At 49.5% G+C, this 13062-nt stretch overlaps 7 protein-coding genes across 7 annotated transcripts; 2 read left to right on the top strand and 5 right to left on the bottom strand.

Moving 5' to 3' along the window:
• Positions 1-738: 738 nt before the first annotated feature.
• Positions 739-3387, bottom strand: N7525_001505 (fungal specific transcription factor domain-containing protein; the record flags this gene model as incomplete). Its single annotated transcript, XM_061211928.1, has 9 exons — positions 739-1194; positions 1276-1334; positions 1428-1611; positions 1710-1843; positions 1904-2052; positions 2107-2231; positions 2286-2901; positions 3064-3120; positions 3356-3387. 9 exons carry the CDS (start codon positions 3385-3387, stop codon positions 739-741), a joined length of 1812 nt encoding a protein of 603 aa, XP_061071154.1.
• Positions 3388-3588: 201 nt separating this feature from the next.
• N7525_001504 (type 1 glutamine amidotransferase) lies at positions 3589-4578 on the bottom strand (the record flags this gene model as incomplete). The annotated part of the gene is made up of 1 exon (XM_061211927.1): positions 3589-4578. The coding sequence occupies one exon, from the start codon at positions 4576-4578 to the stop codon at positions 3589-3591; it is 990 nt and encodes a 329-aa protein (XP_061071153.1).
• Positions 4579-5267: 689 nt separating this feature from the next.
• N7525_001503 (uncharacterized protein) lies at positions 5268-6029 on the top strand (the record flags this gene model as incomplete). Its single annotated transcript, XM_002557848.2, has 2 exons — positions 5268-5927; positions 5979-6029. 2 exons carry the CDS (start codon positions 5268-5270, stop codon positions 6027-6029), a joined length of 711 nt encoding a protein of 236 aa, XP_002557894.2.
• Positions 6030-6164: 135 nt separating this feature from the next.
• On the bottom strand, positions 6165-6968 carry N7525_001502 (protein kinase family protein; the record flags this gene model as incomplete). The annotated part of the gene is made up of 1 exon (XM_061211926.1): positions 6165-6968. The coding sequence occupies one exon, from the start codon at positions 6966-6968 to the stop codon at positions 6165-6167; it is 804 nt and encodes a 267-aa protein (XP_061071152.1).
• An 822-nt stretch (positions 6969-7790) lies between these two features.
• N7525_001501 (uncharacterized protein) lies at positions 7791-8147 on the top strand (the record flags this gene model as incomplete). Its single annotated transcript, XM_002557850.2, has 2 exons — positions 7791-7904; positions 7962-8147. The coding sequence occupies 2 exons, from the start codon at positions 7791-7793 to the stop codon at positions 8145-8147; spliced, it is 300 nt and encodes a 99-aa protein (XP_002557896.2).
• Positions 8148-8310: 163 nt separating this feature from the next.
• On the bottom strand, positions 8311-9657 carry N7525_001500 (uncharacterized protein; the record flags this gene model as incomplete). Its single annotated transcript, XM_061211925.1, has 1 exon — positions 8311-9657. The coding sequence occupies one exon, from the start codon at positions 9655-9657 to the stop codon at positions 8311-8313; it is 1347 nt and encodes a 448-aa protein (XP_061071151.1).
• A 418-nt stretch (positions 9658-10075) lies between these two features.
• Positions 10076-12546, bottom strand: N7525_001499 (ESCRT-0 subunit protein HSE1; the record flags this gene model as incomplete). Its single annotated transcript, XM_002557852.1, has 9 exons — positions 10076-10707; positions 10763-10963; positions 11017-11649; positions 11702-11822; positions 11886-11984; positions 12059-12134; positions 12208-12242; positions 12324-12373; positions 12507-12546. The coding sequence occupies 9 exons, from the start codon at positions 12544-12546 to the stop codon at positions 10076-10078; spliced, it is 1887 nt and encodes a 628-aa protein (XP_002557898.1).
• Between the last annotated feature and the right edge of the window lie 516 nt (positions 12547-13062).

The raw sequence follows: 13062 nt of genomic DNA, 5'->3' as shown, positions 1-13062 counted from the left end.
CTGATGGAGCCTGGTGTAAACTGCTGTCTTCACCCACGTGGGAACACAGCGAGTGTGGGCATCGTTCGGCGCGAGGGACGCGATTGCGGGGAAGCTCTCAGACGATCTGGCGGTGGGATTTTGACACCGTGAGGGATTTGGATTCGAAAGGGCACCAAACTTGACAGTTGACGCTCGGCTCGAAATGCCTGACGCGACGAAACACGTAACGGTCGGACTCCAACTACTATGCAGCCTGCCGGCGAGGAACAGGAACGGTGAGATGCTGGTAACATCACGTGATGGAAGACAAGGTCGGCGGGACCAATACAAACTTGAGAGTGAGGATCACTTCCGTCAACAGTGATTACTTGGTTTTTCTTTTTCAAGAGAAGCAGGACAATCGAGTCTTAAATTGACTCTCTTTGCAAGAGAAAGTCGGCTACATGTGTAGAGAGTCCTGGTGATACCCAGGTACAACACATGTGGCGAATGGCCCAAGGTCGCTAAGAATCACATTCAATATTGGATAATACAAGAGCTTTTCTTTCCCTGGATGAGTGTATTGAGAAGGTGCACACTCCGTTTGGACATAAAAATAAGGGTGGCTTTGAAACCTGATCTTTGACGACTATGACAGCCTGCCATTGTACACAAGCGAACCGCACAAGCCGGATGAAGTTGTTCACATTGGAGGGGATTAACATTCACGAAGATTCAGAGCTCCCTGCGCTGTGGTAAGAGATAGAGGCAACTTCTTCAAGGTGCACGATGTTGTGTCGCGGAAGAGTCTGGACCATTGAATACTTTCTCGATCTCCAACCAGTCGATATAGTCAACGCCGGTGAGTGGTAATGTCGGATTGTGGAAACTGGAATAAATCCCCTCTGCTTCACCGGACAAATCTAGATTCCAGTCTCCTTGCATATCAAACGTCGCGTCTGGAACATCCATATTAGACCATGGCTCAAGTAAACTGATCTCATCTTGATGAACACTCCGACCACTTGAGGCCACAGCCATATATGGTGGTGAGCCCGAGCAGGTCATCAACCCATCTTGTCTCGAGCCTGGACTTGCTGCAAACGTCTGGGTCCTTTCGTGTGGGCCTGCATCGCTGTGCGAGGCATTTGCATTGAAAGAGTGGTTCGGCCAAACATGCGAGCAAGATCGTGCAATATCCTGAAGGCGTCTCTCGGCAGCCAGATTTCCAGACTGTGATAGAAACTGGAGCACTCTGTATGCTCGGTCAAGTGCTGGTGGTGGTTGGCTCTGTGATCTGTCCAAGAAACCTACCATAACCAGAACAAATGCAGCGGAGAATGTTGCATCCAGATCGAAAAAGCCATAACGGGCTTGGGGTGATGTGTTAGCTCTTGATCTTGACGAACATGCGAAACAGAATTTGGTGGGAAGTATCCGTTAACTAGAGCACAGGGAAGACTCACGAATTGTTTGCTGGCGACGAAGTGATTCAAGTATTGCGAGACTTCTGGTGGCTGCCTCGTCACATGTATCACACAGACGCAGCAGCATGCTGGGTGCTGGATCAGGTGACTGCGACTGTTGTTTGCTCTGGGCTTCAAACCGAGCTCTTTGAAGTAATATTGGCCGTGTGCACAGGATGATAGCCTGACAATGAGTCAAAAATAAAACTCATAATATGCTCTGCTTGGGGATAGTCTCACCTGGAAAAGCATTAAGTATAACGATGCGCCTGTGCGACTTACCGATTGCAAAGGTCGATTGAAGTCCAACATCAAAGACTTAGGAAATGACCGGCCTGTGTCATGCAGTTCTTGAAGAATTTGCTGGATCTTTTGGACCAGTTCCACTTGGGTGATTGACTTATTGCCATAAAGAGCTGTTTAAGGTGTTTTAGCACGAAGTTCGGGGCTCAACCTTGGAATGGGCTTTAGCTTACTCGACATTATATCGTCAGTGATGCGCGCAATACGAACATTGATACTAAGGGCAACTGGTGACTGGAACCCCATCGCGTTCCCCGGGAGTTCAGTGCGTAGCTGTCGTTCATCAGCCCCTGCAGCCAGTCCGAGTCCCGAAGAGAGGCGCCTGGAAGCGTAAGTTGATTTCAAAACCACTAAAATTGCCAAAAAAATAACCTACCTATCGAGCATGTACACTGTCCACCATAGTCTTAATCTGTGGGCGCTCTGGGAAGGGAGGCAGCGTTGGTCGATTACCCGTAGGTTGCACCCAAGAGCAATAGCAAGCCGCAGTGCGAGTCCAATCTACCACATGTCAATGATACCGTGTAAGAACATGGTGGACCTTGCATAACGTACATAGAGATATGCATCATGTTTACGGTCACACCACTGCAGATATGTAGCAATCAGAGTCAGTACCTCGACAGCGATGACACCTTCCCCACCCATATGATGCAATGGAGGAAGACGCTTCAAGGCTTCAGCGAACAGGTCTGTGCCAGGGGTCTGTGGTGTCGGATGCTTTACATCCATGAGTTTTGCCATGGCCATGACCAGAAGATATTCTGTGAACCAAGGAGAGTTTATCTGTTGTTGCCTTGTATCTGGGCTTTGGAATAGCAATGTAAGATCGTCTGAGAAAGATCGCGGGTCAAAGAAGTGCTGGCTCACGCCAAGATAAAAAAGAAATTGATCAAGCAAGTGCCGCGATTCCTCCAAGGACGGGAAAGATACTCCGGCAACATTGTCAACGAGCTCTTTGACCGATGTCCACTGGGGTAATCGGTCAGCGCAATATTGAAAGTTTGAAGTAGATCCATGGAAGCTGCGGTCACTGGAATGTGACCTGTCAAGAAGCGATCTGACTTGAGATTCGAATGCAGGCCCGGAGGTCAGGTCCGTTGCTTCACGTAGAGTCAGTTCGTATTCGCAAGCAGACCAGGAGAAAGAAGGCGACGCCAAATTACCCGGACTTATAGCAGGATCATTATCGGGATATAATATCTCATCTTGCCTCTGATTATGGGGCTCTGTATTCCCAGGTCTTGAAGAACTTCGTTGCGCAGATTGACAGCCTGGAGTCTCATCTGGTGCTACTGGAGAAGGCAATGAAGAGGCTGGACCCCCTACATACCGAGAGCTGAGCTGCTCCTCATAGGTTCGGACCTTTTCCAAGAGATGTTTCACTTGACTAGTTGATAGTCAGCAAGACTGGCCGGAGCCTACGATGGGCATGACCATACGCTTCAGAGAACCGTCTGCGACCAGAATGACCAAAATTGCATTCCCAATTGTGTTTGATACAAGCACGACAGGGCTTATCACCGGAACATTTTACTTTGCGTCTTCGACACGTTTCGCATCTGTCTAGTTGTTATCATACATGATCCCCCGCAGCCGGAGATGCAGACGCCTTGCGCACTTACGCGTTGGTAGATCGCGGATTGGAGCCTGTCATGGTATGCAGAAGAACCGCGTACAGCTGATATTTGATATTTGATACTGATATTGATAGTCATATTCTAGTCACGGGTGTAAAAACGTGGACTGCACGGATCGGCTGTTCACCCGAGGCTGCGGGGACGTCGGCCTGGATATCCGAGGGCCCCGCAGTCGAGTAATCGGGGAGAATCAAACACTTCCAGGTTGAATAATACAATCAACATGAGGATGGATTGATATCTGCGCTCGAAGTGCAGTCTTCCCCAGCGAAAAACAAAAGGACCGCCTCCGCTGCTGTCTTGGAGTCGTCATCATCTTTTCCAGGCACAACAGAGCGCCTGATGTTTTCTAGATACGAGGCAAGCAAGTCTTCAGGCCATTGGAATTGTCTGGCAAATTGATGACATAGTTCAGCAGTTGCGAACGCATCGAATTCAAAATGTCCTTGGAATGTGAGAACCTGGCCGGGCTTGTAGAGGCCCTGGATTGGACATTTAAGGCTGCTACCGATATTGAGCCACGGTTCAGGTAACATCGTCCCCTTTCTCTCGGGAAGTGGTGTGTCTTCTGGTGAAGATATCACGGCATCGCCGTGGATTATCTGAATATGGAGTGGCTGTTCTGGAGTAAACCGAGCTAGAGGCGGGAAGTTGGAGACGAAAGCCGGGTTCAAGGTGATAGGGTGCATGCCTATTTCATGGCCATCAGATGAAGGTTCGACAGATATTTTGAACGAGGATCCTTGGCACGTATAGCCTTTGTCACTTGCGAGCAGGGCTTGAGCTATAAGCTGATGTCCAAAACAAGACCCGAAAATTTTGACCATAGGATAGTTGGCATACACCCTCTCAATGAAAGATTGCAAGCCTGCGATCCAGTGTAGGTTGTCATATACTGCGGCCGCTGCTCCAGTGACCAGAATTGCATCAACAGGTCCTGGGAAGCCAGGGGGCCGATTTTCCGTCGGCAACCAACGGCTGACTCGTAAGGACTCAAGATGTGGGAATGACCCCCCGACAACGTCGAATGCAGTGATGTGAACACTTAGAGGCCCTCTGCTCTGGTGGTATTCGCTTGCATTGATGCGATCTGCAGCCGCAGTGAGAAGAAATTTGAATTGTGAGCTGTACAATCCTCGTCTGGCGTAGACAGGGTAGCAAGGAACGTCGGTGTCAAGGACAGCAATGTGTATAGGACGTACAGACATGTTGAGCAAACAGACTAGGGGAGGTTGGAGAAGAGGGGAGAGAACATACAGATTAACCAAACGAAGGACTTTCCATTTGTCACTTGTCGGAAGAGATCCGAAATACTCGGGACTGGTGGCCGACAGATTTATATATCGAATGGCATATTGATGTTTCGTCAAATTCTTTATAAGGGAAGTTCCTTCTGGAAAAGTTGATTGAATTCAACGGCATACAGGTTACTATAATTGATATCCACGTTGCTCGTGAGAAATAACCTGTATATATGTACGAACGAGCGAGATTTATTACTTCAAGCTTACCCTTCCGAGAAAATTCCACCTCATTTATATGTTTTGAAGTTGACTACGGAATAAAGGCCTACAATGGACGAGATCAGCCAACACCTATTATCACTTTCCTCCCTATGAAACTTGGCCCCAAAGCTAAGCCTCATTGGCCCCAACCCCGAGGCATCCCAATAAACTAGAATCCAAAGACCAATAATCATGAACCAGGTCTCGAGACAAGGTAAAAGATCCACAATGTAGATTGCGCGAATTATACTGGGCGTTCAAGCACTGCCGTCATCGGGCGTTGGCCCCCTGCCGCAAAGTACCATATCGTAAAGCGTGAAATACCCCAGGGATAAAAGCCTACCACATCGCACCAAAAGAAACTCCCTAGAACCTATCACTCATTCGGAACCATGTCTAGAGCCACATACACCAATGCCCGAATGAACCGTGGGATCACACCAAAAAGCTCTGCACCACGCTATGCCTTGAAAGCACCAGACCGAGAAGTCGCATTTCGATTAGAACATCTCGCGACGGAGAGAACAACGTTACTCCTCAAGCCACATGGTGATCCGCAGTCGGATCATGCATATAAGATCTCGGACAAAGAGGGCTCTCCCGCATTCACGGCAACTGGTCGGAAATACAATGGTCGCTCCTGTCGAGAACTTCGCGACTCATCTGGGTTACCGTTGTTCGATATCCACACGAAGCCGTTTTCAAATCCTTTGGGTTGGGTTGTCACCTTGCCCGGGAGCAAAATCAGTGACGCAACCATAGCGAAGGCGACACCGAAGTTGACTTGGAATAGCATCAACTTGGTCTTCTCGTTTCGAAATGGCGCGGCCGAAGACAGGAAAAGCGAGGAAGATAAGCAGTTCACGCTGACAGTTAAGAAACACGGGGAGGCGCTGGCCTTCTTTGATGTTGTGGATGGGGATAGGAGGATCGCAGAATTGCGCGAGAGTATCACCCACAATAAAAGGTTGACTTTGAGAAAGATGAACCGTGGAGTGGGACATCGCCCTGCGTTGGATCTCATTGTGAGTCCTGGTGTGGATATTTCACTAGTAAGACGAGGCATCGACTGTACCTGAGAAATATCAGCTAACGCATAGTAGGTAACAGTAATTGCGGTCATTGTGTCTGACTGGTTCTTTGGATCGGGCTAAGCGTGTGGCAGAGAGGGTTGATTTTTATAGAGATGCGAGAAGCTGTTGGTTATAGATCTGATAGAGAAACGTCGAGATACTGCTAAATGTATAACGCACGAGACCAAGTTAAACTCTTCACAGAGACAAAATAGATCATTCGTCAAACACTGGATTATCCAACCACGCGCTGATCTTGGCTAAAGCAGAAACATCATGCTCTTTTCTCGATGTATTGTGGTCCTTGATTTCTCCATCTATCCACCCGGGGGTCCCTCTAATATGCTTCAAATAGGTCCCAATAGGCTGACATCCGCCAAAATCCGTCAAAATAGGCATGCCTTCCTTACTCACCAGAATGTTTTGGGGAGTCAGGTCGTTGTGGGCCAATCCACGTGTATGAAGATGACGGAGAGCCGACTCAAGGGCAGCAATGAAAGACCGCTTCTCAATTGTTCCAACTCGGTTCTTGAGATGATCGTGCAGATCGTATGGATGTTTGTCAATGACAATCCCCATGAAGTATCCCCGCAGAACCCGACAGCCGTGATAGCGGATTATGTTCGGGTGCGGGTTCTGAGACAGCGACTGTAGGACTTCAGCCTCTGCTAGCAAGGCTGCTGAGAGTTGGGACAATGCATTGTGTTCCTTCAACACTTTGTACATCTCTGGATCTGGTCGCTTGATGTAGAGATCTTCAGTCAGTGTTGCTGGGGCTTGTATCAACTCGATCCCAGGAGCCGGCCATCGTGTGAATACTTCTTCATCGGGAACGCTGCTGAGGGCCTTGGTGACCTGATCAAATGTAATCTCGGCTTTGGGAGTTTCAAGCATGCCATAATAAAAGCTTTCGTTGCTGTCGAACAAGGCGAAAGATGTTTGTTGGGCTTCTCCTGTCTCATCATTGCCTTGCTCCCATACTTTGTTGAGGTCATCCCAGCTGGTTATTTGTGGTGCCATGATAACGGTGAGCGTCTATATCTGTAAGGATAGTTGGTTGGAATGATTGATACTGGATGGGATTGGAAAGGAGGTTGGGAAGTACTGCCCAGAAGGTAAACAAAGAAAGTGAGGCCTCAAAGGAGGGGGAACAACCAGTACCTGAGGCCCGAGCCCACCAATAAACAACCCTGTCCAGGTGCCCCCGAGGTCTTACATTCTTCGCCCATGTGCCTCAGGACCTCCAAGTTTCTCAGAGAGCTGGAACAAGCTGCAAGTAATGTCTCAATACCTTGTACCTACCTAGGTACATATGTAGGCAGTCGTTTCTGGGGAGGTTCGGCCGTAGCGGGTCCCGGGCCGGCCCTGATGTTTTATGTCTTTTCCCGTGTCATTTAGGGATGTATCTTGTACATATCACCGAAATATACCATAGATTGTCGAAGTATTTCTATCACTGTCCAAGGTTGCCATTTTTGAGTGCCGAATTGCCGTTAATTGGCGTTGTGGTGTATGTGCGTAGGCTGTTCCCGTATTTTGACTCGAGTATGTACCCTTTATATCCTTCGTAAGGATTCCCTGGTCTACCTCAGTGGATAATGTGCATCACTCGAAGCCACATACATAGTATGAGTGTTTTACCGTTATGTCATAGTAACTCCAGATCAACCTTGGAATATATGTTTACATCAGATGAGTGAGCCGTTAGGTAACTATGGCCAGGCGAGATTTCCTCTGTTTCCATTTGGGGTTCTTTCGTCCCCAGCTTCTCTCAGAGTCACAAACAAGAATCTCCATACACCCACTTCATCTCCACACAGAGTTATCTCGATACCCTTCGCCATGACTTCGAGCAATACGCCCAAGAAAGCCCCTGTCAAGCGGGGACGGCCTGCGACAGGTTTCGACAAGAATCACGAGTTCCTACTACACTGCCTTACTCAGTCAGGTGTCCGAGTCAGCCATCTTCAGTAGTGATCTGATCCCCCCCAGCATTTGCTCACTGTGTTACAGATTGACTACGCTGCCGTTGGCAAATGCGAAGGTATCTCGGAGAAACAGGCCCGACGCCGTTTCTATTGGCTGAAGTCCCAAATAAGTAGCCATGAAAATGATGCTACTCCTGGTGCAGGCTCAGAGGCCGAGAAGCAGGGACAGGGGGATAACCAGGATGGAAACGATGCCAAAGAGAACATTTAATGTCTGTCTCCTCTCCCTAGGTATTTCCTATCATTCCCGTCATACTTCCAAGCGAACTTGAACCTACTTCGTGTGCAATCGAGGATCGACTGCTAACGGGGAACCCCATCATTAGCTGGGTATTTGGTGTCAATTATGTTTAAAACTACACAGAAAGACTCATCTATTCATCTTTCACTTTACTCGCCTCAGAATCCACCCATAACCCACCAAGCCTCTCCTCAACACTCGGCCTCATAAACGGACCCCTGTTACCAGGCGGAAAATAATTTGCCCCAACACGAACTACATTCGGCTCATTCACGAGACCCGATTCCTGTAGCCGTTTTTGATCCCAGAACACATAGCCCTGGTTCCGCAAATCGAACATAGCAGGACTATCAGGCTTGACAAAGTCGTGAAAACTCGTGCCCCATTTCCAGCCTAGGTTGCAGCTGCTAACTTCATCACAGGGGATGGAAACCAGTTTACCCTTGAGGACGACATTCTGCCGTTCCTCGTCACACGATGTGATATCTAGTCCATCCTGGGAAAAGAAGTCTGTGACGGTGTTCTCGCGCGAGTCCATGTCTGATTTGAGCATGGCGTGTTTGAGGGCTTGCGGTTCCATGAGACTCAAGCGTACGATGTACGATAGGCCACAGGATATAAGGTATTTTACATGGCCCGAATGGTGGGTGTCTCGGTATGCTTTTGTGAAGAACGAAAGGTCACCAAGATCTTGATCTTTGGTTGATACTGCATTTCCCGAAGCTTCTGTTTTGACGCCCGCGCCCTCAGAACCGACGAGTGAATAAGAAGCCATGAAATCATCTTCGACTCTTTCGCAAAGCGACCTGATGAATTGAGCGAGGAATTGTTGTATGCAGATAATCTCTTCGAATTCATAGAGGGTGAATTGCGAGACGAAGCTCAAAACAATCTGAGAGAAATTCAGGGCTGCACTCTTGTCGGGAAGGAGGTGTAAGACGCGCTGGAATCTCGCGTATATTTCGCATCGATAGAATGCCCGTTGAAGACGGGCCTGTTCAGTAGGTGACAAGTTTGCTCTCGGGTGGAGGGTTGTCGTTTGGAATGGTTTTGGTTTTTCATGGTGCGAGCTCAGATTGCCCAGCGACCAGTGGCAATAGCTATCGATTAGGCGTTCAATATTGACATGGAGGTAGAACAACGTATCGAGGTGCACATTATCCACGCTGAACTGGTTAATATTCTGACGCCGACGGGTGCGATCGGTGGTAAAGAGCGAGAAACATTCGGCCTTGACTTTGGCAATGCTTTCGCCGGACTTGATAAGTTTGGGAACATTCTGGGCGTCTAGCGCGGTATAGATGTCCACCGCACATGCTGCGTGAATGGAATGACGAATAGTATGCCTGAGAAGATGTTGTTTGTAGGCGACGAAGGTGCGGTATAAGATTGGCGAGGCTCTGAAAGCGGAGAAAAGATCAAGCGGGGACAGGCATTCTAAAATAGCCAAAAGAATTTCTGTAGACAAAGAATATATCATGGTGTGAAGACGGTGAATACTAGGTGCCTTCTCCTTTTCGCCCTGCCTGGCTGGTCCACTTTTTAGGTGTCTCTCATTGGTTTGTCCTCGGCATTGGGAAGCTTAAGTCTAACCTTACAAACCTTGGTCACAGAACGACCCGTGGACGTTGACAAAGCCACTATAACAACCTTGGAATGGATGGATATCTACCTGGGTAACGTACAGAAACATAGAGACCAAAAGCCCATATATACTAACATACTATTGACGACATATTTGAACCGTTGGCTAGATACATGACAGAGACGTCCAGCAAAGGAGGAGGTAACGAAACGAAGAATACTGCTTGAAATGCCACATTACAAACCCAACATTAAAAACAGTCAAGGCATTTATTCCTATTAACCGAATGAGGGTTGTCATGACTACCTAGCAATTACCGATAAAAGGAAGCTGGATTCGAGCCAGCTCCACCCTGTGGAGGTTGGTACGCCTGATACTCGCCCGTGCTTGCAGCGGGAGGTGGCGGGCTGTAGGGAGTATACTGCGGCTGCTGCGCTGCCCCGGGTACCGGCGGAGGCTGGTGCGATGGAGGAGGTTGATGGGCACTGGGAGAGTTTGGGTACGGAGGTTGTTGCTGTTGTTGCTGGAACTGGTGCGGAATTTGGGGCATAGTGGAGGTAGGCGGGACCTGGGCCGTGTCATCAGCGGAGTAGACCGAGGGCGAGTAGTCTTGTTGCTGCTGGTGATGCTGCTGCTGTTGGAATTGCTGGTGGCCAGAAGGCGGGGCTTGAGCGGTTGGGGCGTACGGCATGCGCTGGGCAGAACCAGGAGCAGGGTGGTCGACAGGTGAATCATAGACAGAGGTCCCCAATTCTTGGGGGCTGTCGTATGTAGATTGCGGACGGTGGCTAACAGGTTGGTAAGGGTCGGCGTGGGTTGGCTGCTGCGGTGCACCGGCCTGGGCCTGGTGGCGAGGATCAGGGGAGTGAGAGGCCGGGCGGTACGGCATAGTCTGCTCGCTGGTGGGGTATGGTGCGTATGCATTCGCCTGGGTTGGAGTGGTGTCTGGGGAAGGCAAGTCAGAACTGGGAGGCGGTGGGTAATTCAAGAGCCTACTTACCTTGAGGCCGGGGAGTGAAATATCGAGGATCCGCCTGAGGAGCAGAGGGGTACCCAGCAGGCGCGGCACTAGGATAACCGTACTGTGGTTGGGCAGGTCGTCCATATTGAGGCTGTGCCGGGTGGGCTAGCGATGCCTCAAGGAGGGACTCATAGTCGCGACGAGCTTTGATGAACTTCTCATTAAGCTGGGTGAATTCATCTAGACATGTATAAGCGAGACATCCGTGGCAAGACAAACGACTGGCTGATTACCTTTCTTTTGCGAATACTTCCCAATCAATTCGATGAGCTTCGGACGAATAGCAAGCGTAGCTTGATACAGAGTTGTGATCTCTTCGTTTTCCTGGACATTGAGGTCTGTGTTGCGGGTGCTCAGTAGAGTCAAGAGCTTCTCGACACTCTTGATCTGACCAAAGACGTCCGCCTCCATTTGAGCTTCCCGCTGCAGCTCATCAACAGTGGGGTCTGGGAGTTTCTCCACGTAGTTGAGAGGGAAAATTCCGGTCTGGCCTCTCAGGGAGCCCTTCCACCAATCCTTGTAAACAGACTCTAGGACTGCAATCGTATCGCCTTTCCGGAATTGAAGCTCTCCTGGCTCAGACGGTTGGAAGTCGAACAACGCCCTCACACGTGACACGGTAGCTACCGATGTACCTGAAAGAGCTTGGGCCTCGGCGGGCTCCCCTTGATTTGTGGGGCCCGATGCCGACGCAACGGCAGCAGACGAAGCCTCCGCTCGGGGTGCTGCCGCAGCAGCCGCGGCCGGGGCTGCTTTATCCTTAATCGAGAGTGCTAGGGCCATCTGCAGTTCCTCTTCCTCCATCTGACGATCAACGTCGGTGATCTCACGCTTTCCAGGTTTCGACGGTGGCTGCAGATTCGGGTCTGGAATATAATCAGCCGAGCCCGATATTCAAGGCGCAGAACAGATACTTACTCGTGGTTTTTAATTTCATGTATGCCTGTTCCATGATGCCAAAATCGGGGTTGGATGAAAACATCTCAGTCCATTCTTCCATGCGCTCCAGAATCTTAGACTTGACTTGTTGATGCGTGTTCTAAATACATCCATGATTAACATTTGCCGTCTGAGTAAAATCGAAGGTTCAAGATATGCTTACACGATCGTTCGCCAAGCGTAGTAGTGCATCAGTGAAGCTTCTCGAAGCCAACTCGCGATGAATCTTCAGCCCGCAATTTTGCGACAACGAATTTGCAAGCTAGAAACCAGTCAGCTATAGTCATAAACCAAGGGATCTTCGTGCTTCCAGAAGCACGGTATCAAGCCACAAACCTCCAAAGTATAGAGCTGGACGTTGGCATTTCGGTGAGCCAGCCTTTTGATCATCGCTGCCACGGCCTCTTTCGCACTATATCACGGCAAAAGTCAGCAACAGGTCTTTGGGTGGGCTTAGAGACCGAAATTCGAAGCTAGCCACGTACCCTGATTCCTCTGCGCCAACTTTATCACAGACGTCCTAAACCGCAAAACCAAATCAGTTATTGTTCCAAGACCCTGGTGATTCCGGCGATTCTATATAGGTCCATGCACAACGCACCAGAATATATTCCCAATTCTCGGACGTCAAATTCTCGTCCGTCGCCTTGGCTATACAGAAACAAATACCGTCAGTAAACACATCGCACAGGCAGATTCAACGTGCTCCAGAGAGCTTCCCCCCAAGCTAGCCAGCTCCAGGGGCGCATGTGCATCTGACGGAGCAGAGAATGGTGTAACTTACCGACGGCATCGTCGAAGTGGTTCTGCTGCGCGCGAAACATCGCGAATGTATGTCCTCTAACCGTCGCAGGTAATCACTCGGTGGTACGTGGATTATCAGAGAAGTCGGGCAGCACTGCTCAGCTTCTAACGAGCGGGTCGCCTTGTTTTGACGTCGCGAAAAGTTCAACGACAGAATTCGGTATCTAAGACCACGCTTTTTCAAAAACTGGGTTTGCAGCGCGTAGTGGTGGTCTTCCAGCTCTGAATGCGGGGAGTCGACGACAGCAAAGGATGCGGCTAGGCTGCGGGTTGATGCAGGCGGTGTGAAATATCACAGAGAGAAGGCCTTGCCAAGGAATGGTATAGCAAGCGACTGGTATTGCAGCGCTGAGTATCTGTTAATCAGGTCCTTTGAGATGATCAGGGACAGTGTTGGGGGTATTGTGTACGGGCGGAACTTGTCACCTGAGTCAGCATATGACGATGGTGCCCCAGCTTGACCCGCGGACTGTTAAACAGTAAGTTGTTATTATTAGCTTAGATTGTCCAAATTGGAACGGATGTTTCTATTCTAG

The sequence above is a fragment of the Penicillium rubens genome (assembly GCF_028828025.1).
Source record: "Penicillium rubens strain IBT 27055 chromosome Unknown utg000001l_segment0_segment0, whole genome shotgun sequence".
Classification (NCBI taxonomy): Eukaryota; Fungi; Ascomycota; class Eurotiomycetes; order Eurotiales; family Aspergillaceae; genus Penicillium; species Penicillium rubens.
Note: the sequence above shows the minus strand (reverse complement) of the source record. Positions and strands in the feature narration are given on the sequence as shown.